Below are 22,091 nucleotides of genomic sequence, written 5' to 3' on the forward strand. Positions count from 1 at the left end.
CAGGCATCATCTCAAGCCTGAAGTAGCTGAACTCCTTGGCTGAAACGCCAAAAACCTGTCAACTGTTTTCAGAAAATGCAGAAGGGATTTTTATAGAGAGCCAGTTAAAGGAGAACTCTTAACAAAGAAGATGCATGTTAGACAAGGTGATGCAGTGTGCTCATCCCTTGTGCTCCACAGAGATTCTGCCACACTTCCTGACAGTCAAATAATGCATCCCACACAAATCTAGTCAACTCAAGACACTATTTAATGCTGCTGAGTCTGCATTAGAACTTTGAAATTAGCATACGAAAATGACAGCAGAAGCATAGGTTAAGACAGTCTAGACATGTGGCTGGGTCTTAGAAAAGAATAAAAAATTTAAGGTATGAAATTACAAACACACATTGCAGCAGTGTCCTTACATTTCAAGGGGGGTGATGAAGAAAAAAAGGGAGAAATGAAGAATTCTCACACATGTGAAGCGTGTGTGGAAAAATCAAAAACTGTTCATTTAAAACAGGGCTCTCCCATCACTTGCCTAGACCTTGCTAGTTATTTGTTTCCATGGAGTTCATCTAAACAGATTAGAATAATTCTGTATACCAAAAGCCTTGAAAATCAGATTAAATTTATGGGTCAAAAGACATGGCCAACTGCTACAAGAAATGTGAGAAGCATCTTCTGGCAAATATGAAAATGAATTACTTGATGTGGCCTAATGCTATTTAAGTAACCACCTGCATGACAGGATTTCAATTTTTTTTAAAGCATTCAAAAAAGCAGACAAACCAATAAAACTCTACAAAACCACTTTTCCACTATTTTTTTAGAGATTTTTATTCTTTAGCAACCCTTGGTCAAAAGGCTTAGTCTAAAACTCACAAAACATTTATGTGGCTTTACTAAGCAACTATTAGCTAACAATTCACATTAAGATGTGCTAATCAAGATGTCTTGTATTAGAACACATCAATATAGAAGGAAGATATGCATCTACAGTCAAGTGACAAGTTGACAGCAAAAAACATTTTGATCCTTAATTCATCTAAATTACTTTGTTAAAAACAAAAGCAACAAACAAAATACATATAATTTCCACACTAAATAACAGAAGTCAGCTCTGCAGCTCTTGGTCCAGAGCACACTTGCCCCAGTAAGACAAGACAAAAATCACAGCAGTCTTAGTTCTGGGGCTACGTAACCATTACGCACACGGAACAGGGTTTTAAAGTCCTCCCATCATTTTAATAGAAAAAAGGACTCATATTATATGGCTCCCTAACCTGAAGTGAAAGAAAAGAAACTCAGCTTTCAAATCCTACTGAACACCAGTATGGAACTGCAGAAACCTTTAATTTTCCACCTCCTATACCAGACAGCACCTGTATGGTTAAAAAACCAAAAGGATCTTATTTCTGATAGTGTTTCACAAGCATTAGCAACTTCAAATTTTGTGTGTATACATTCAAGTTTACTCCCAGTCTTCAATAATTATGAAATATATGGATATACTTTCATAATCCCTTCTACAAGCCGAAGCAGACTTAGATTCAATCAACCTTTTTATTTATACACCAACAGATTTGTAGAGGAAACATGTATGAAGTATCCTACAGCTATGCTATTTACAAGACTTTTACATCCCAGGGAATGGGATGTAACAGGGCTGCGGTCCATTCAGCCTGTCCTACAAGAATCACACCATCCTATCAGGAGAAAGCTGAGAGGGAAGTGAAAGACAAGTCAAGACACATTTTCACACTTACTGGATCAACCTGCCATATAATAACAGTTGTGTCCTTAGATCCTGTTGCTAATTTAGTGCCGTCGTTGGAGAATTTACAGAACCACACTTCATTACAGTGCTCCGTTAGGATCTGTTGGGTATAGCATGGGAACTGTTTCCTGGGAAAACAAAGGGGTGCATTCACAGATTAATAAGAGAGCAGTACGATTCTTTTCAAAGTCAAACTATCAAAAAAACCCAATCAAACAAAAACCTTATTTAAATACAAGACCAGAAAACTTAGAAAACCCCTCTATTAACAGCTGCTTCAAGCAAGTACAGAATGAAGTGTCTTATCTGGCAACAAGCTCACACCATCAAGTCATCATAATTAACCATAAGAACATAGAACTGTTCTTATTTCACTCACATAATTTGTTACACTTTCATGTAACTTGGAATTAAACTGACCTCATCAGGAATACAGCAGTTTATTACCATATAATTTTCTACTGTACAGAAAAATACTATAGAATAGGTCTCTGAATCATAGGTGCAATGTTTTTACTTCTGAGGTTTTTGTAGCTAACTCACTTAGCTGTATCTTGCTAAGAAATTTTTCTTACATAAAAGTTCCTTTTCCCAAATGTGACCTTGCAATAAATTGATGTTTCTTTGACTTTGTTTTATCATTTTTCAGCTTTGCAGAGTACCACATACAACATCTAAGCATAACTAGCAAGACGCCATTGAGCTTTCAACTTGAACAGTTCTCCCTCACAAAATCTAAACTATTTTGTAAAATGCTGAGTTTATCAAATAAAATATTACATGATAAACTACTGAAGAAGATTCAAACATTCCTCTAGAGCCAATATTTAATATTCTAGTTACAAAGCAAAAAAAAAGCTAACAGTGAAATTATCGAGTTAGGTGAGAACTGGAGACAAGTTTTATTTGATTTAAATCTTGTCTACAAGCTCTCAAATAAGAATTTCAGAGCTAAGATAAAAGAAATGTAGGCTTTTACAGCAGATGTCTGCATTTCAAAGTAATACTGCAAGTATTACTTCCTAGTACACTGTATATACTGTATACTGACAAATACTACAAGTTCATTGTTCAGATGCACTAAAAGACAGTTTCTAACCAGCCACTTTTTCTTCAACTGCAGAGATCCCAAAGTGGTTTAGTCTTAGGCTGAGTTTTTACAGCACTCAGGGCAACACAACTCTGACAGGACATAGTGGTACTAAGGGAATGACAGTGCCCTTGAATGTACAGTTTTGTTTATTACTGGGGATAAACTGGCTGAAAAAAAAACAACAACCAACAAACAGCAGAAACACATCACAACACACCCACCAAAGGAAATAAAATAAAAATTAAAAAAGTCAAACAACCCCCCCATTAATTTAAGCAGAAAACTTACTTCCTTCACATTTCTGTTTACAAATACAGTTTGGTGGCAGCCAGGCTGACAGACACCTAAAAAACCACTTCTTCCCTGAAGCTAGAGAAAGTTCTGCTTCACATAGCGTCTGTACCCTCTCAGTCCATTTTATTTTATTAGAAGAGGTTTCCTAGTCTGTGCTTAAAGAGTATCAAGCAGCACTGAACAACCATACAGTCTCATTTCCTGTCTTATGGTAGAAAATGATAAAATGTACATATATATATATATATATATATATATATATATATATTTGGCTTCCTTGGTTATGTCTATACTTACTTGTTTATAGAGAAACACAAGTGTGTTCTCCTCCTGCTTTCAGCTGACCAGGAACTGCCTAGTTGCCCCTGGAAGAACACTAAACCCAAGGTAAAAAGCCCCACCCATGAAAAAAAGACTTTGTTTTCCTTCACGTCTAGAGGGAAGCAGGCAAGCCCTTATACAGAGATGTGCCACCTACAGGAGCAGTGTTTCATTGTTATTTAGCCATATTTTTATAAATTAATGGTTTTGCTCAAAGCAGCAACTTGCCCCAGGAGGTGAGGCTGCATCCATAACTCACACCGTACAAGGGGCATGCTGTGTCCCAGGAAAGTCTTTTCAGCACATTTCATTTCAAAATAATACTCTATGGAACAATAGCTCTTCCATCTTAAAGCTTAAGAAAAGCAGCCAAGGTTCTGTAGACATGAAAAACAAGCTGGATAATGCTGGAGCACACAGTTTTCATAGTAAGATACCTTTTGGTTCCTAAAAGGGGTGACAGAGTTATTATAGCTGCTGCAGAGACATCCCAATACTGAATTACGCTGCTCACAACCCAGCTGGATCAGAGTGCTCCCACAAAAAGTCCTCTTCACTTAATTAGTGAAACAGAACTCAGCAAGTTTGACTTCACAGACAGCAAAACCACATTAAATAACCTGGCTGTGGAAGGAAATAGCAGCAATCTTGAAACAAGAAACCAGAACCAGTTGTCTCAACAGCTTCTAGCTTTGGTAATTAGATATTACTGAAGCTCAAAGGTTTTTCTCCACCTTTTATGAAGTGTTTCATTACAGATTGTTCTGTTCAGTACAAAATACCCGATTTATGTCATTCACTTACTGAGATAAAGCATCTAATAAAATTTCCTGTTGTTGTATTTACACAAGTTCAAAATTCTAGAAAAAAAAACACTAAATAACAACCTTTTTATTCCCTGTACATACAATGCAAGATTTATTCCTAAACAAAGAAAATCAAAAAAGCAAATGAACAGAAACACCGCACCAAAAAATCCCAACACACCCAACTAGGCCAAAGGCTCTCAAAACCAAAAATCATCATCCCCAAGAGCATCAATTCTCTACTGTCAAAATCTCTGTCACAATAAGATGAAATCCTGCACCTTTACTCCCAGTAGTGCCTCACTTGCATCTCCCACTCGTATCAAGTGAGTTTTGTAGTTATACATTTTGCCCATTAATGCAATTCAAGCATGCTTAACCAAAATAGTGCCTTAAGTCCAAAAGGGATTAGTTCCATCTAAAAAGGAGAAACTTATTGGTGTTCCATCAATTAAGTAGCACAGGACTTGAACTGTTTAAGCTATTTGACTACTGTTACTTCTGTCACCTTTGTCAAAATTTGGCTTCCACTGTCTAACTCCCCTCACTATGTCCAAGCATGGCAGCACGAACAGCACACCACAAACTGGACTCAGACCCTTCCAACAGGCAGCTACAACAGGATGAGGACAGAACGGAAGCCTTTTTTTTCAAGTGGGTTTTTGGGTACATTTCCTGGGGTTCTTGTTGTTAGGGGTTTTTAAATTACAGTAGCTATGAGTATCTATGTACGTATACACGCAGCAAATAAGCAAATTTAGGAAGCACTACTTTAGTTGAAAAAAAGGAATCAACAAACCAAAAACCCAAACTATGGTCAAACTTTTATGTCAGCAAATAGATTTAGATGGGGGGAATTCAAACCCAGGTTTGTTGCATGTAATATCTTTTCTACCTGGCTCTTTGTAGCCCAGCTTCAGTAAATTAAGCTCTTCACAGTGATCTCGAATACTCCCTGGAATTTGATTAGTAATATCAAACCTGTTGCACAACATCCAAAACTACTCATGGACTTACTTAAATGTTAAATCTCTCTTAGGTAGTCTGATTTTAAGACTCACTTCTGAAGGAGGGAAGCCACAATACCACTATATGATCATTTCCAACAGCTCTTAAAATGGGCAACATTCAAATGTCTGCACACACACACCAGCTGAAACAATGCAGTGCAGCAAAACTGTAAGCTAAAGGCCACTTGAATACATGAAGTGCAAAAGACAGTAATTTTCAAACCTTAAGATGGCTACAGCAAAGTACTACAGAAGTCTGCATCTTTAAAAACTGATTCCAAGTAACCCAAGAATGCAAGTGAAAGCAGCTGAGTTCAGAAAATCTCTGTAAGCAAGTTTATCAGTCCTTAATGAACTTCCTCAGATGAGCTAACCTTAACTGAAAGCGATTCCCCTGCAAGCCCAAGTGTTAGCCTGCTACATGGATAAACATATAAGGATATCCCATACAGCCCTTATGTTCTAGCCCTTATTCCCTTAATCCACCATGCACAGCCCAGAAGTTTTCCATAAAACCTACACTGAGTTTTTAGGTCCTTAGCCAAGTTTTGCTGCACGAGGAAAAACTGCTCAAGTCAGCCATTCATTAAAAACAAACATCTTCCTGTTTCATGTCTAGAGTACTGCATTTTGAAGATTCAGAAGCAGCCTCCATTTTGCCACCAAAAAAATGTTATCCAGGCAGTCTAAAGAGCCAATACAAAGGTATAAGAGGCACTCAATTCTTACTACCTTACAAATGTAAGAAAAATAATTCTTTATATTATTCATGTTATATATTATATAACTCAGAAAAATAAACCGCACATTTCTCTTCTGTTTTAACCTTTGTGTCTAAAAGCACCTGTGTCCACTCTTAAAAGTTACAGGTGAAAGTTGAGTTCATAGAAGCATGCTTCAGCAGGCTTTCTGCATTCAAGTAACCTAGAAGACCCAGTCTGGATAAGCAACACACCACTGATTCTCCAGTGAAAAAACACAGCAATCCTGTGCTGAGGAATAAAGACACTGGCTGTCCAAAATGACAAAAAACAAGTGGCTATAGATTAGCATTACGGTATCTTGTTTTTACACCAATCTGATTAAAATTTTTAAGCTTCAGTCTGATCCCATTACCCCACATCCAGCTACCAAAATCTCCTCTCTGCACACCTTCTTTACTCCCCACCTCCATTGCTCATTTAGCGAGAACTGCTTTTTCCCAGTAAAATCCCATTAAACCAGCATAGAACAGTTTTCACGTTTCTGCTAACAATCAGATTATTTTAAAAGACCAAGAAAAGACTGCCCACCTCAGAAGTCAGGACAGTGTCTTACCTACTACAAACGTGATCTATTAGCAGCGAGACAGAATCTAGATTGCTGTCTAGTTTGGTGTTGTGATATAGGCACCGGTCCCGTTGGAGTTCCACAGCCTGGCGGAGCAGGTTCTGTAAACGCCTCGGAGGAAGCATCACTGATGGGGGTAGGTAGGCTTCAGAGGAGTTAGGAAGAAAAAACAAACAAATGAAGAAAGACTTATCAGAAGAAAGTTACAAGTAAGACCACACTTTGATTTGAGTGGTTTTGGAAGAAATCTTAGTAAGTAACAGCATACAGCTTGTTGAATTTACTGCTATACACCTGGAATTAGAAGCATGAACTTCTGGAAATCAGGGCTGTATGCAAAGTATTTGTTGTTATAGAGTATGTTGTCCTGGCCAACAAGCACCATTTACACAAGCTAACTCAAAACTCAGTATTTAACAAAATCTATAATGCTGTAGAACATCAGTATCAGCTAAGTTCCTTTAAGGAATTCTCTATTAGGACGATGAAAAGAAAGAATACCATGGGTTTTAAAATTCTGGTACAGAGTATTACCACAGCCACAAGAGAGAGGAGAAACCATAATTCAGAGCAAAGTGTGAGACCACTATCAACCAGTACCAGTATTACCACTGGTTATAGGCCACACTTAGTTTCCACCACTCACTGTGGCTGGCATTTATAACACACACCCACCCCTCCCTAAACCACACGTTTAATCATCAAGTTTATCACTACTGCATGCAGCAGAGCTAAGAAGTAACAGGTCTTATTACAAGCAGTTTATCAGAGACAAAAAAAGGTTAGGTACAGAAGACCAAAGGGTAAAGGCACCTAAAGGTATCCCCATGAACCAAGAAATACAAAAAAACAACCAACCAGCAAACACAGTCAATTCCCTGGGATGTGTAAATTATACTGGATTTAATAGAGGTGAGAAGAATTCTAAACGCTAAAATATCTTACTCTGGAGTTTGTCCAAAAGTTTAGATCTGGAAGCTGTTCCTTTCCCTTCCCACTCTGCTTTTGCTCGCAAGTCTTCTGCATGGCTACACATCAGGTACCTGTTTCAAAAGTGCACATACACCAACAGACCAAGTCTTTTTGGAATCATTCTTTTCACTTTAAAGCATGATACAGACCATAACATTTTTAATGAACTATGAACAGGTAACTTAAGCTTGAGACCAATAGGGAAAAAGGCAAGGAACTATTTCACACAATCACATCTTCTGAACAAATGTCTGCAAACTGCCCATACAAAAAGAAAACAAAACACAAGCAATTTTAGGAGGGTAGAAATGTCTTTTCATCTAAGAACAAACCAGATTATACTCACTTAAATTATAAGGTAATAATGGCTAATAATTCTCAAGATCAATGACCGTAGATATGTACACATGTATTAATTTGGATTCTACTAGTATTAAAGTAAATCATCATCAGGTTGTTTCCAAGCATCTGAAACAAAATACTGTCTACTAAACAGCATTCTTTATGCAGCATTTTATCACATCTCAGTACAGCTTATTATTCATCAGGACAGTAGCTTGAGTCCTCACAACATCAGCCATCAAAAGCTACAGAATTCCTTAAAAAAACCTCTCTGCAAGAGCTCTCAAAACCCAAACACTTACCCACTGAGGACATGAATGCGTTCTGTATTATATTTCAGAGGCGTCAGTTCACAGCGTAGAACCTGAAGTGCCTCCAGGACCTTGCCATCCTCCAGGTATTCCAGGTACTTCTGCTGCAGCAGCAAAAACTTCATCCTCTGACATGACAGAAAGCAGCAGTCAGGGGAAAAAGGTTGACTGAAGTTTCAGAAAACGTTTGAGCCTAAACAGAACAGTAGAAACCATTCTACTATGCCCTTCAGAAACACAGCTCTAAGTTATGTTTCATTACTCAATTTCTTTTGTTGGCTTTTCAACAGCATTGCAGCAATTAAGCTATCTGTGAATTTCCTCCCTGACTGATGGGGCTCCAAGTATGTTCCTATCTCATTCCTCAGATCCCCCCCTGCAAGTGGTCCCATTTTCACCTGCTCTCTCTTTAGTCATCATCCTTCAAACCCTGCATTAGACAGGCTTTCCAGTGAAATGTTCTATCAAGAAAAGGGCCCCAAATCGGCTATTCACATATTTAAGACTGCATGACAACACACAACACAACAGGACAACTCAAGTTCTCACACTGCTTACACAGGTGTTGACATGGATTGTTTGCATAGCTGCATAATATATAACAGTAACAAACTCACACTGCCTGGGGTTTGGGGTTTTTTTTGTAGTTCCATGTTAACTTGTTTTCCTTGGGTGTTGCTTTCGGGATTACAGAAAAAAATAGTTTCCTATATTTAGAAGTCACTTCAACACTCTGAATTAAGTGCTGTTATTTCATAGTGTTCCTCTCATTTATACAGTCTTTGGTTGTTTACATTAAAAAAAAAATCAAGCCTGCTATTCTAAAAACAAATATCTGCGGGTAAAAAAAAAAAAAAAGTAAATTAGGCATTAAGTTACAATATTAAAAAAACCTGAAGGCCTAGAAATTTTAATACCAATTTAGTAGAAACACACTTTGGTTGTTTCTGGATGAAACCAAGTATCTCGTGTTTGTACACATTCTTTACTGCTACCAGTTACCAGCCAGAAATGACAGGTTTAGTCCACAAAACTCACCAGGTTGAAGAGGAAAATAGGGAAAATGTACATGCTTAGACAAACTGGTGAGACACAGACTGGAGATAAAAGTGTGGAAAACTAGATTTGCTTTTCTAATGAATATACCACCAGTTCAATCACCAGTTTCCTTTGCTTTCATCAGACCTCAGGCACCTCACTATTTTCATGCTCATATTTGGTCAATGTTTACTTAGTTTCAAACACACTGCCAGCCTCCTTAAGTAGAGGGATAATCAGGAAGTTTAAGATGTTCCTGTCCTATTAAAGCTCACATGAAAGTTTAAGGCTCACTAGATGTTAAATGCAAAGTTAAAACATAAAGCATTCTCATTTCCAGAGACACTCAGTTCTTCAAAAGAATGAAGGTTCCACATATAGTGCTATTAACTTACCACACAGCTTTGTGAAGCATAAAACATGACATAGTAAAGATGATTTATATTCAAATTTGTCTGTAGTGCTCTGCTGTCCTGTATCTGACAGGCAAACCTGTACTGCACTCCCAATCCAGCTCTTTAGTTTATCTGAATTTGGAATTATTAGATCATTACTGTACAGTTCTTCCAGGTGAGACAACTTTTTTCAATGTTCTGACATGTGAAAAACCAAATGAAAGATATCCCAATTATTTACAAGCCCAGTGGTTGGCTCCATGCAGCAGGCCAGCAGACCCCACGCTGTTTGCTTATATACCAGCAGCAGGAGGGACAGGAACTTCCTCCACCAGCTGTGCACATGCTCTCCAGGATACATGGAGATGCCCCCGTAGCAGGCACATGCTGTATTTCACTGCTCTTGGTCACCTCACACTGATGATCATCACCAGATAAAAAATAGCCTGATATTTCTAGTCTATAATAAAAACTGTAATCCCTCCCTAACTTACTTCTCCATTCACTGCATATAATATTTATTTAAGTTATAAAATATTTCTATTAAATGTGATAACCTACCTTTTCTCCCTCCTTACTTTCAGGACTTGGCACAATAATTTCATTTTGTTAGAGGAAGAAGTAAAAGGAGCAGAAAAACTCTCTAGCATGGGTTTAATAATATCAGACCCAGCAATTACATAAAGCATTACAGGAATACTACCACTCAGAATGCTGTTGCCAAAGAGGTGTAATTTCAGTTCTAGGCAAGAAAGTACGGTTTTAAAAAAGACATCATCAGTGCCATGTGTGACGTAGGCATATCAGGAATATAAAGGCCTTCAGAAAAACCAAGTAGAATACATTTCATACAGCAACCTAATGGGGAATTAGAATAAGAGATAAGCAACTTGAAATAGCAACTTTTCAATAGCAGAGGGCAGGGACTAAAGTCTTGATGGGGAAATGGAATTGAACTGCTAAGCTATTTGATAACTGCTCCAAAACTTGCCCTACAGCATACTCAAACAATGGCATGAACTTCCTTAAGGCAAGAGTCACACTCCAGTAGCATCACATTGCAGGTCATTTTTTAATGTTGGGGCACTCATTGTCTCCTACTTCCCATTTTTGTGCAATTAGTGACCTTGCTGAAAAACAGATTTCTCTCAACTCCTCTATGCCCTCCTAAAAGTACTTCTAATTTCTTCTAACACCACCTTCTGCAAAATCTATGACCATTTTGGGTACATCACCTCTTTTATAGTCCAGACAACCTCTTCTAGAAGGAAAGAGAACTGTTTGTAATATTGACAACTGTAAAGCAAAAGCACAAACTCCACTGATTAAGTAGCGTATTCTTTCTCCACATTTTTTAGCTGCCTTACAAAAAAGGGAAATCAAAATGATCATGATCAAAACCATACCAAAGTAACACAAGTGCCTGGGATTTGTTATCATAGTATTTGCAAAGGAAATTCAACATCAGTACACTCATTACTGCTGAACAATTTAAAATTCAGACACCTCCACTTCTTAGCTTATAGCCAAGATTCCTCACCCTGAAGGACCCCTGGAAAAGTCCAATCCAAGCATCAGCACTGCAGTCTGGCTGGTTTTGTTCAGTTATTACTACCTCATCCTGTCTTTCACCTCTACAGCAAGGATGAGGATAAAGTGCATTACTTTGTTGTTTCTACAAGCTATTATTTAGGTGTAAATTGAACTCGGATTACCCTGGGGCAAAACTAAGAGTTAACAGATTTACAGGGTTTTGTTTGTTTGTTTCAATGTATACAACATTAGCATTTTTCTTTCTTCAAACTACAGCCTTCAATTACTAACATGAATGCTTAGTACTGTACTCCTTCCTTGTACTAACTTAGGAAAGCCCATTCCAGAATCCTAAATTTTAGAAAGTCTGGCATGTACCATAACTCACCATCACTACATAACCAAAGGTGAAAACCTCAGTAAACAGAACTGTGAAAGGAACAGGACAAACATACTGCCACAGGCAAGAAACTGGGCCATTCTGATCAGTAACTGTAACCAGCAGTGAATCTTCACAAGTTTAATGAGCAAAATGCAAAATAATCTAAGTTTATGTCTAGATTTTAGTGTTATTGTCAACCTGTGTATCTAAACAAGCTCCACAACAGTTTTATTAATGAACTAGGAGTCCAAAATAAGTAAACATTGCTGAAACAACTGCTCTTTGAAATTAAATAGGTAACTAAAATACATGGTGAAATTATCAGCGAGTGTTTCAAAACAAACTTGACACAGTAGCTATCAACTTACAGCCTACAGAACTAAGACCTCAGTTTTCTTTATCCTGTAGTCTTTTACTTTGATAGTTTTGTAAAACACTGATGAAAGCCCTTAAAAACAAACCAAAGCTCAAATGCCCTGATATGTAAAGGGCAGAAAACATTCTGGTCTACAGAATTCAGCATGGAATTTAATGACACTTCAACCATACCAAGTCCTGCCACACAGGGAGTAATTAACTCCAGTAGGGAACTGCCCTTAATGCTGGTAGCAAGAGGGACACCATGCAGGCAGGTGGAGCACTTTACTCAAATGATAACAGTTAATGCTGTTTTTAGATTGTACTGCCTGTTGCAGGCTGTATACCTCTGGAATAAGACAGCAATTTGAAGATACTTTCTAGATGACTGTAGAGGAATGATCTCCAAGTTTCTTCCTAGGTGCAATTAAGTACCCAAGACAGATGCCATCACATGCTTGAGTAGCCCCAAAGTAAGCAAAACCTCAGGCTGGCTTGAAGTTGGTGTTTTCTAACTGTAACTCAAGGAAAAACATCATGCTTGATTCAATTATAAAGTTTTCCTACAGATTGTCTAAGCTATATCTTATATGTTGGAAAAGTAAACATGACTAATCACATACTGTACAGCACTCAGTTGTGTTGACACAAATAGAAATAGCAAACTGTCCTGTGTGCTGCCACACCCTCCTCCCCCCCATATCAACACTGCATCAAAGTCTTAAAAATTCACATCAGCCATTTCATATTTAGTGTTTTCACCTGTAGAACTTAAAGCACTTTGCAGAAATCAGGAAATTAAACATGAGTAGGATTTTTAAAATACATATACATCTCCCATCACTGACCAGACATTTCAAAAGCAACTACGTATCCTGGTTATTTTGACCAGGTCATACTAACTGTAAGGGAAAAAAAGCCCCAAAAACAAAACAACAAACCCACCCAAACCACAAACTAAAAACAAACCACAAAACACACACCCTACTTAGTTAAATAGTCTATGTCATCTAAATTTTTTAGGTACTCATTCTTCTTGTATGCACACATTTTTAAAACATCTAGTCACAGTGTGAGTCACAAGTCAGGCAACTCAAAATCCAATTTTCTATTTTGAAAGAGTTACCTGCAGCAGCACCTTGTTTGGACTCTTCCTGATCAAGACATCTATCACCTTCATTAGCTCTGACACTGCTGCAGTGGGGAATACCTACAGAGGATAAAGCATCCCTCCTCACCTGTAATGATCTCCCTCTACCTTTCCAGCTGCTGACAGCACTAATACCCACCCAGAACCTCAACCATGTGCACAAAAGCTAGACAGGGGACAAGGAGGAGACTCTGTGCATGCAATGGAACACACACAAGCTCAATTTATCCTTGCAAATAATGTTGTCTTACACATATAAGACCTTCAAAATTGTTACCTGTTTTAAATTATATCAAGTTTATATAAAGGAGATCAACTTCAAAAAGAAAATAATTCATATGGTTCAGGTGAAGTCTGAACCAAGCTTTACTGCACCAAGCTTTATGGAACCAGTTAAGACATCAGTATTAGAGAATGATCTTCAGAACAACAGAAGGAAAACATCTTTTTCTCTTGATTTGAGTTCTCAAAAAAGTACCATGTTGATAACTCAATTAAACCTCTTGACTCACTGACATGCAAAACACTTTAATACTACAGACAAACTTCGTTACTTCAGAAGTCAGAAACATGAGAAAATTTGTTTCAAATGACCATTCATATTCCCATATAGCAGATCCACACTTTCAGGCTGCACAAACTATCGAAAGCTGCATACAATATTCTCAACTCCTTCAGGTCTTAGACAAAAGAGAAAGTGAACTAATGGTCTAATTAAGAGGTGCTAAGCTTTGACCAAATTAACAGAACCAAATGTAAACTTCTGTCAAGTACCCTCTGATGTTTTGTTCAACATCTGTTTCTCCTACTTCATTTCCTGTTCTCTCTTTCTTTCCCTCCCCCATCAGACAGGAAATTGTCTTGACAACAAATGAATCAGCTAGAAGTGGAACTAAGCAGCCATCAGCTGATTCCTCATTGTTTACAGTCACAGACACTTCAAAAAGCCTTGCTACTGTTTGCCTCCTAAGTGACCATAGCTTTTCTAACTTCATCTCACTAAAATAAACGTTTAAACACAACAGAACAAGCTCTTTGAAGAGCCAAGTGATGATTTTCATCTTGAGATCCAAAAATCAAAACAAGAAACACTTTACTCACAGCAACTGAAATCATAACACATATTGTAGTTGTCAAGTCACAGGATCCACTAACCTTCTATTTCTAGGTTTATCTTTTTTTTTTTTTTTAAAAAAAAAAAGCCACCCAAAGAGAAAAAGCTCTAAATAAAATCCCAAACAGCAATACAAATGCATTTTCTCTTTAAAAGCCATCTGGAAAAGCAACAGTATTGTTCATGGTCTATAGCAGCCTCTATATTCTTGTAATGTGCTATTACAATACCAACTCCACATTAGTATTAGCCCATTTTATTTCTAAACTTCTCTTCCCTCAAGAAAACCTAACTCCTATAAACACAGAGATTGTGAGAAGTATTTCAAGGTTGAAATTAGTATTCAACATAGGCAGTTTCTACAGAAACTGACCTATTTTAGGACTGTGACAGGATTTATATTTTATCAGTTAGGTATGTTTAATAGAGTTTTAACACTGAGTACACCAAATCTTAGCCTCAATACTTCTGGGCTGCCTATCTCACTTTCTACAACAGAATAAAAGAAGTTCAGATTAGTATAACATTTGAGATAGCATGCAAGCAGCTTAAAGTAAACAAAAAAGAGAAAACAAGAACTATGGACAACCAACTCCATAGTGAAAGATTACACCACTAGAATTAGTCCAACTACACAGCTCTGAAAGAGTTCAAGTGTGCCTCTTACCACAATTGCATGCGGAGAATGCACTAAGGCCTTAAGTTCATTCAGGTCGTTCTCAGCCTGCAGAAATCGGCATAAGAAAAAAAAAAGTATATAAGGAGGATGAATTTTGAATTCTCTCATAGATACTAAAAATTTCAACAGTGGTTAATACAGTCCTATAAGCCCTACGTTACCTTATCCCATTCTCCTTCCATGACATGATTGCGGAATTTGGTAGCTGAAGGATGTTCTAAACGACATCCTGACTCTTGCATGAGGAGATCAACAGTCTGGCTGCAGGAGAGATACAGTGTAAAAAAACCCGACCAGTTTCACCCTCACAAATACACCGCCTGCTATGATAACAGTTTACCATACTTTAAAGTAACTTTAATAAAACAAGAATATGATGACCAGATTCAGATGCTTGTTCAAGAAGGTGATCTCAGTTGCCTGAGACATGTGAAAAGCTACCTCTAGCTAAAGCAAGTTGTCAAGGAGCTTGAAAGCTTTGCTGAAGTACCATAAAGTATGTGACTTACCAGCCACCACAAAGAGTCAGCACTGCACAGAAGATAAACTTCATGAAGGAAGATACAGTCTAGAAAGCTGTTAACTACTGGCTGCCATCCCCTGCTCCCTCCCCCCTAAAAGAACAAGGAGAGCTACAACATCTGGCACAGGCCTAATTTTTTCTTCTTCATCACTTCTTAAAAGACTGGCTCCTTAAAAAAAAATAAACAAACTCAGGAACCTGTAGCCCTCCCCCTTTTATACTAAAAATAGCTTATTTACTGTGGTGTCATCTATGAATAGTCACGAGTTGTCTGCTGCTGTAAACTTGCCTCTTGTGTCAGAGGCAATTTATTTTATGGAATATGTGCTTTATAGCTGACCCATTCTGCAGTGTTTTGAAGACTTCTTTTGTGGCTACATAAGCACTTTGCAGGACTTCTCTACCCTCCTTCCAAAATGATGACATACCGGCTAGCTTTAGCTTTACTCACAAGTGTTGTGATTAAATACTTAGGATTTCCCCTATTCCACTGGGAAATTATTTTTTCTATTCTGATTTTAAGAAAGGGCCAACATTCTCATTTCTTGTTCGCAAGTAAGATTATTAGCAAAAACACATGTCCAGCACAAATCTAGAGAGGCCTTCACCATTTAGAGGGCCAAAGGTTTCCAGAGTGAAACCAAACAGCCTGCTTAAGTGGCAGTTTACTTTTGTGTCGCTTCCTCCGAGCTGAAAAACCAAATCTTGGAGCTCATCTGCGAAAAGCCGCTCCCCCCACGCCCAGCTGCGGGCTCCATTATGTTTACCAGATAACTTCTCCCCCACTAACACATTTGTATTGATCTACCCTTATCGGTGTGCAACTCGACTTCCATATTGCCATCCCAGGCAGGGGAAGCTCCTGTCCTGTCCCTTCGCTAGACACCGGCACAGACTCGGAAAACACAGCTCCGGCTCCATTTTCCAGGAGTGGGCCTGCCCCACCGCTCTGCCTCGCAGCCGGGCACTGCTCTCTCCTCTCGCTGGAGGCCACTGGGCTGCGACGGGGCAGTTTTGGTCACCAACCCCCCCGCCGGGGGTCCCCTTCCTCTCCCCTCCTCCCCGCTTCGGGCTGCCCATCCTCCACGGGGACCCCGCGCCGGACCCTCCCCGCGGACGGAGCGGAGGACGGCGGGGCGTGTGTGCGGGACTGCCCCGGCCCCGGGGGGACCCTCGGGTCAGGGCGCCGCAGCAAACGAAGGAAGGAAGGAGCCCGCTCCCCGCCCCGGCCGCGCTGCCCCTCGCCCACCGCGGCCACTTACTTGAGCCCCAGCCCGTGGAGGTGCTGCCCGATCAGCCGGATCACGTCCTCGTCGGACTGCGAGAGCCGCTTCTTCTTCTTCAGGGCGCTGCCACCGCCGCCGCCCCCCAGCTCGGCGGCGGCGGGGCCGGGCCCCCCGGCGGCGGGCACCCCGTTGTTGACGCCGAGCCCGCCGGGGCTGCCGCCGCCGGGGCCACCGCTGTTGGCCGAGGGCAGCAGCCCGTTGGCGTGGGCCAGCTGGTCACCGGCGGCCGTGCCCGCCGAGGCCTCGCCGTTCTGGGCGCCCAGGCAGCCCAGCTCCGGGCCCTGCGGCGGCGGCTGCTGCTGCTGCTGGCCCCCTCCCGCCCCGTTGGCCTGCATGGCACTGCTGGCGATGCCGCCGCTGCTGCTGCTGCCTCTGAGCGGGGCGGCGGCGGGGGCGAGCCCGGCGGGCACCGAGGGGGACTGGGACGAGGTGAGGCCTGCTCTGCCCGCGGAAGCCCCGGGCTCTCCTGCTCCCTCCACCGCCGCCGCCGGGGAGGCCCGGGCTTTCTTCCGCGGGGGCGGGGAGGCTCCGCCGGTGTCCGAGTCGGAGGAGGAGGAAGCGGAGGCCAGAGTTTCCTCGCCGAGAGCGGCCGTGGTGGGAAGCCGGGGGGGCGAGGAGGGGGAGGCGGCGGGGGCGAGGGGAGGCGGAGCGGGGCCCTGCGCCCGCCGGGGGTCCCGGAGGCAGCGCCGCCGCCCGCTCGGGGCTCCCTCTGGCGATGGCGGCCGCCGCTGCCCTGAGCCCCCGCCCGGCAGCCCCAGGCGCCCGGCCCGCTCCGCTCACTGCCCGCCGGGTTTGTCTCCTCTCAGCCCAGCTGCACCTAATGGAGTCCGGGCCGGGACGTCACAGGAAATTCCTGCACTGCCCCCTACACACACTTCCGCCGCCCGGGGCCGCGGTGGGCACGGCCCCACGGCTGCCGGGGGGCGGCGGCGGGGCGGCCCCCGGGGGGGACGGGGACGCCCCAACGGCACCGCCCGGGTCGCCGCCCGCCCGCGCGGGGTCCCGCGGCGCCTGCGGGGGCCGTGGGCGTCGTGCCCGAGGGGCTCCCGGGGGTCCTGGGCATGTGCCCGGTGTGTGCCCGCGCCTGGCAGCGCCGGGGTGGGAGAGGGGCGAGGGTGGTCGCGCACGAGGTGCGGTGGGTGCCCGCTGCCCCGACGTGTCCCGGTGGGACCGGCCGTCTCTCTGACACCGTGGAGGTGACCGGGTAATTTCCGGCCCCAGGGAGTTTCCCGATGGAATTTGGACAGGGAGAAATGGGTGAAAACTGAAAGAGGGGGAAATTAGGTTGGGTGCGTGGAATAAATTTTTCTTTGTGAGAGTGACGAGACACTGGAACAGGTTGCCCAGGGAGGTTTGGATGCCCCATCCCTGGTGGTGTTCAAAGCCAGGTTGGATGGGCCTTTGAGCAGCCTGGTCTAGTGGAAGGTGTCCCTGCCCATGGCAGTGGTGGTCTTTAAGGTCCCTTCCAACCCTGATTCTATGATTATGTGTTTGGGAGGTTTTAAAAAAGGAAAATGTCTAATGAAGTCGCATCCTGGTGTTACACAGGTTGGTTACTGGAAGGTTTCAGACCCGCTGACAGTCTCGTAGTCACTGCATGTGTTAGTATGGAAAAGGGGGAAATGGCAGTCTTGCTGTACATCTTACAGGAATGTTGAGAGTTGGGACACATTTGTCAGGACGTGATGTCAAACGACAGTGGGAATTTTAAGGGTCCAAGTCTCTGCCGTGTGGTTTCTCCCCACAAACCCTCCTGTGTGGTGGAAGGCAAACTCAAATCCTGAGCCAAGCCTCTGGTCAAAAGTCATAAGATGAGTGAAATCTTGGTCTTTAAAAATAGCATCTTGAAATAATATGTTTTATGTTATTTGGTTTAGAGCCTAGAATTTTTATCTTTGGTATGCTTGAACTTTTTTCCAAAACCCAAAGGGAAATAACAAAACTTTTTTTTTTCCTTATTGAAAGCTGAGGTTAATATCGAATTATCTTCCCCTTCAGAAGCTGAGGTTTTAGGAGTAGTGGCTTAGGTTAAACTAGTAAGTTTGAACAACAGTGATTTGTTTTGAGTGGAACTTTCAAAAAGTCCAGCTGAGGGAAACCACAGGCTCAGAGTGGAGAACTCCATGGAGGGACAGATGCATGAAAGGAGTGAAACCAGAGAAGGAGATGAGACCTCATGGAGGCCTGGCCAGCTGAGGTAGCTACCTGGGCCCTGTTTAGAGGCTGCAGAAGATATTTGGCTGATAACAGCCAAAGCACTCTTACTCCAGAGAGAGAGGTTGGAAAGAGCTTTGTCCCTGACCTCTGTCCAGGTGTGGCTGTAGGGTTAAATCCAACATTGGTCTTCTAGACGGGGAATGCTGATTTTGTCTTTTTAGCTCACCAGCCATCGCTGGAGAACACAAGGCTTGTGTTCTAGCCACTTCACTGGTGTATATACTCTCATTTCCATTGTTCTGTGTTTTCAGCATTCTTGAGTTCTTTCTTGGTCTTCCTCAGATGCCATCACTGGATCCATAATTCAAAGACTTGTGTAAAGATGACAGGAACACTCACAGAGAGAAGAACAGACCCTGTGAAGGCACCTGAAAGTGAACTTTAAAGATCAAGACTAGGTTTTCAGGAAAGTAAAACTGCTCATCATTCTTTCCTGCCCTGTGCCTCAGTGTCCAGGGGAAGGGGACGGTAAAAACCCCTTCCCACTGTCTGCTCCTGTCTTCCTTTGTCACCTATGGCTGTCCAAGTCATAGAGGTTGTTTTTACTTCTCCTGGGCTTTTTTTAGTCACCAGAGGGGATCTTGAAAGACAGGTCTGAGACTGGCACGGTCACAAGAAAAAGAGAATTGTGAAAGGGGTAATGGCACCATGCTTTGCCAGTTTTTCATCAGCTAAGCCCTGATTTGGATCTGATTCTATTCTGCAGCCAGATGAGAGAGGGCAAATTTAATAATCCAAATAAGTGTGCAGCTTTTTGAGCAATTAGAGAATCAACTGCTAAATACAAAACACATCTCACTTGTGACAGATGACTCTTATAATAACAAAAGTATGAGTTCATCATATTCAGGCATCTTTTAAAGTTTCCCAAAAGTAGAGAATTAATGCAACAATTCAGCTATAAAAAATGACAAACTTATAAACACCCAGAAGAGGAATTTTGAAGAGAATTTTTTGCAACCTTAAGTACAGTTGTAGTACCAGCCATGTTACTGAAGCAGAGGTGTAATACATAACTGTACAGAATATGTAACTCAGAATATTGTAATTCTGACAACTTCTTATTGTATAGATCCACATCTTTAACAGAAAAAATGTTGCAGAAATACTTCTTATTTATTATGGTAGTTCAGAAAACTGAATAGACCAATCGCTCCCTCTAAAAACAACCAATGAAATTACCAATGTAGAATATTTTGAACCAGTGGTACCTCTTAAGTGTGAGAAATCTGTCTTGGGACATTCTAGACTAAATACAAATACCTGAAAAGCAAGAAACACTTTCAGTTTCTAGGTCTGGAAAGTCAAAAAAAGCAAAAAACAACCCTTGAATTTATTGTTTATGAGCTGGGTAGAACTAATAAACTTTGGCTAATTTAGGTCTTTTTTTTTTTTTTTTTTCTTTTTTTTTTCCCCCCACCATTTTGTTTTAGAGGAGGCTGGAGCACATAGTCCAGATCTGAATAATAGGAAGGAACTCTCATTAAGGGCCTGGGTTATTTGATAATAACCATGTGAGGCTGCTTCGGCAGGGCTGTAATACTGCAAAATATTAGAGAAAATACTCGAGAGATGGATTAGCATTCAAAATTGCATGCTGAAGGTAATTAATTGTTTGATTCTCTATTAGGTGTGTATACTTTCCCTTCTGTACCAAGTTTGAGGTTACTGGAAACAAACCAACTAACAACAAAGAACAAAGGAAGAAAGAATAATTTAGAACAATCACATTTTCCACAGTACCAGCTAAATAAATGCCTGAACAGGCACCTGGATATGCTTGCTACTTCCAAAAAACAAGATAAGGATGAAAGATAAGCACCTGCCTTAAACAGCATTTCTAGAAATTATTCAGCAAATAGTAAGCAAATTACACTGGTCTGAGATTCCATCACTTCATGCAGGGGAGGATGGGTCAGTATTTTAGTAGAGGAGTGGAATATGGAAAGCCAAAACCTGGCTGGAGTTACGACTGAAGGACATGAAGGGCAATATAAAGAGCTTCTATGGGTGAACTGGCAGTAAAAGGAAGACAAGGGAAAATGTGGGACTGCTGCAGAACTGGGTGATTAAACTGGCCATAAAGGCCAAGGGAAAAGCAGAGACCTCTTTCATCTGGACTTTGCTTGAAAAAAACCCTTCCACATCTCTCAAGCTTCTGTGGCTGGTAGCTGGGTTTGGGGAGAGGAGGGAAACTACCCACAGAAAGTTCCATTCTGTCAAAGTGGCCATATACAAGTCCACTGGACCACATGACACTCATTTGAGTGTTGAGGGAGCTGGCCAGTTTTATTTTGTGCTCACACCCTATGATTGATTGGATTTGAAAGTTCATGGCATTTAAAAGACTGCAGGTGACTGAACAAAGGTTGATGTTACACATTTAAGTTCAGTTGTGTCTGACCCAGTGTCACTGACTTTGAGCTTAGTGAGCATGGGGTAAGCAGAGGATGCCATTCTATCTTGTCTTTATGAGGGCTTTTGGTGGGCTTCCTCAATAACCTTGTAACGGGGGAGATGTGGCTTGGGTAGGCAGACCGTGTGTGTGAAAAACTGGCTATACCCCCAGGCTTGAAGGTTGTGTCTCCTTGAAGTCTTGGCTGATGTCCTGTTAGGAGGGGTCAGGGATCAATACTGGAGCAAGTCCTTGTTGACAAGGTCACCACGCAGGGGGTGGTACAAAGTGCCCCCTCAGCAAATTTTCAGCTGGTCCTCTTGCCAAGCTGGGGAGATCAGTTGATAGCCAGGAGGCCACCAGACAGAGCAGGCTTGCCAAGCTGCAGGAGCGGGCCAATGAGAGCCTTGTGTTGGTCAACAGAGACAAGGGCAAAGTCCTGAATGTGGGACAGACTATCCTCATGGGACGCTACAGGCTGAGAACCAGCTGCCTTGGAAGTAGCCCCGCAGAAAGGGGGCTGGCCGTCCTGGTGGACAAAAGAAGTTCTTCATGGGATTTCAACACCTGCAGGGCTGCATTATCCATATGCCCAGCAGGTATGAGCTCTGTGTGCAGCACTGGTGAGGCCACACTGGATATGCACTGTCCAGTTTGGGAACAGCCAGTTCAGCAGAAGCTGCTGAGGTGGTAGGGACTGGAGCACATGCTGTGTGAGGAAGTGGGTTTGGCCACAGCAGGATCTAATTACAATGTGCACCTTCTCAGAGAGAATTATAGGG

General features: G+C 41.9%; 1 protein-coding gene and 1 long non-coding RNA gene across 2 annotated transcripts in view; one reads left to right on the forward strand and one right to left on the reverse strand.

Moving 5' to 3' along the window:
• Positions 1 to 17,649, reverse strand: part of WDR26 (WD repeat domain 26) — a 32,197-nt gene extending 14,548 nt beyond the window's left edge. The window contains exons 1-7 of the mRNA XM_086878858.1: positions 16,674 to 17,649; positions 15,050 to 15,149; positions 14,877 to 14,933; positions 8,232 to 8,368; positions 7,561 to 7,658; positions 6,604 to 6,760; positions 1,752 to 1,890 (exon numbers count right to left, since the gene is read on the reverse strand). Coding sequence (XP_086734984.1) covers positions 1,752 to 1,890; positions 6,604 to 6,760; positions 7,561 to 7,658; positions 8,232 to 8,368; positions 14,877 to 14,933; positions 15,050 to 15,149; positions 16,674 to 17,032 — 1,047 coding nt within the window. The 5' untranslated portion in view covers positions 17,033 to 17,649. The remainder of the gene's footprint in view (positions 1 to 1,751; positions 1,891 to 6,603; positions 6,761 to 7,560; positions 7,659 to 8,231; positions 8,369 to 14,876; positions 14,934 to 15,049; positions 15,150 to 16,673) is intronic.
• Positions 17,650 to 17,819: 170 nt separating this feature from the next.
• On the forward strand, positions 17,820 to 19,343 carry LOC111926667 (uncharacterized). Its single transcript, XR_002863106.2, has 2 exons — positions 17,820 to 17,901; positions 19,197 to 19,343. It is a non-coding gene; the product is annotated as an uncharacterized LOC111926667 (long non-coding RNA).
• The last annotated feature ends 2,748 nt before the right edge of the window (positions 19,344 to 22,091 follow it).

The sequence above is a fragment of the Cyanistes caeruleus genome, chromosome 2 (genome assembly GCF_971803275.1).
Source record: "Cyanistes caeruleus chromosome 2, bCyaCae1.hap1.1, whole genome shotgun sequence".
Classification (NCBI taxonomy): Eukaryota; Metazoa; Chordata; class Aves; order Passeriformes; family Paridae; genus Cyanistes; species Cyanistes caeruleus.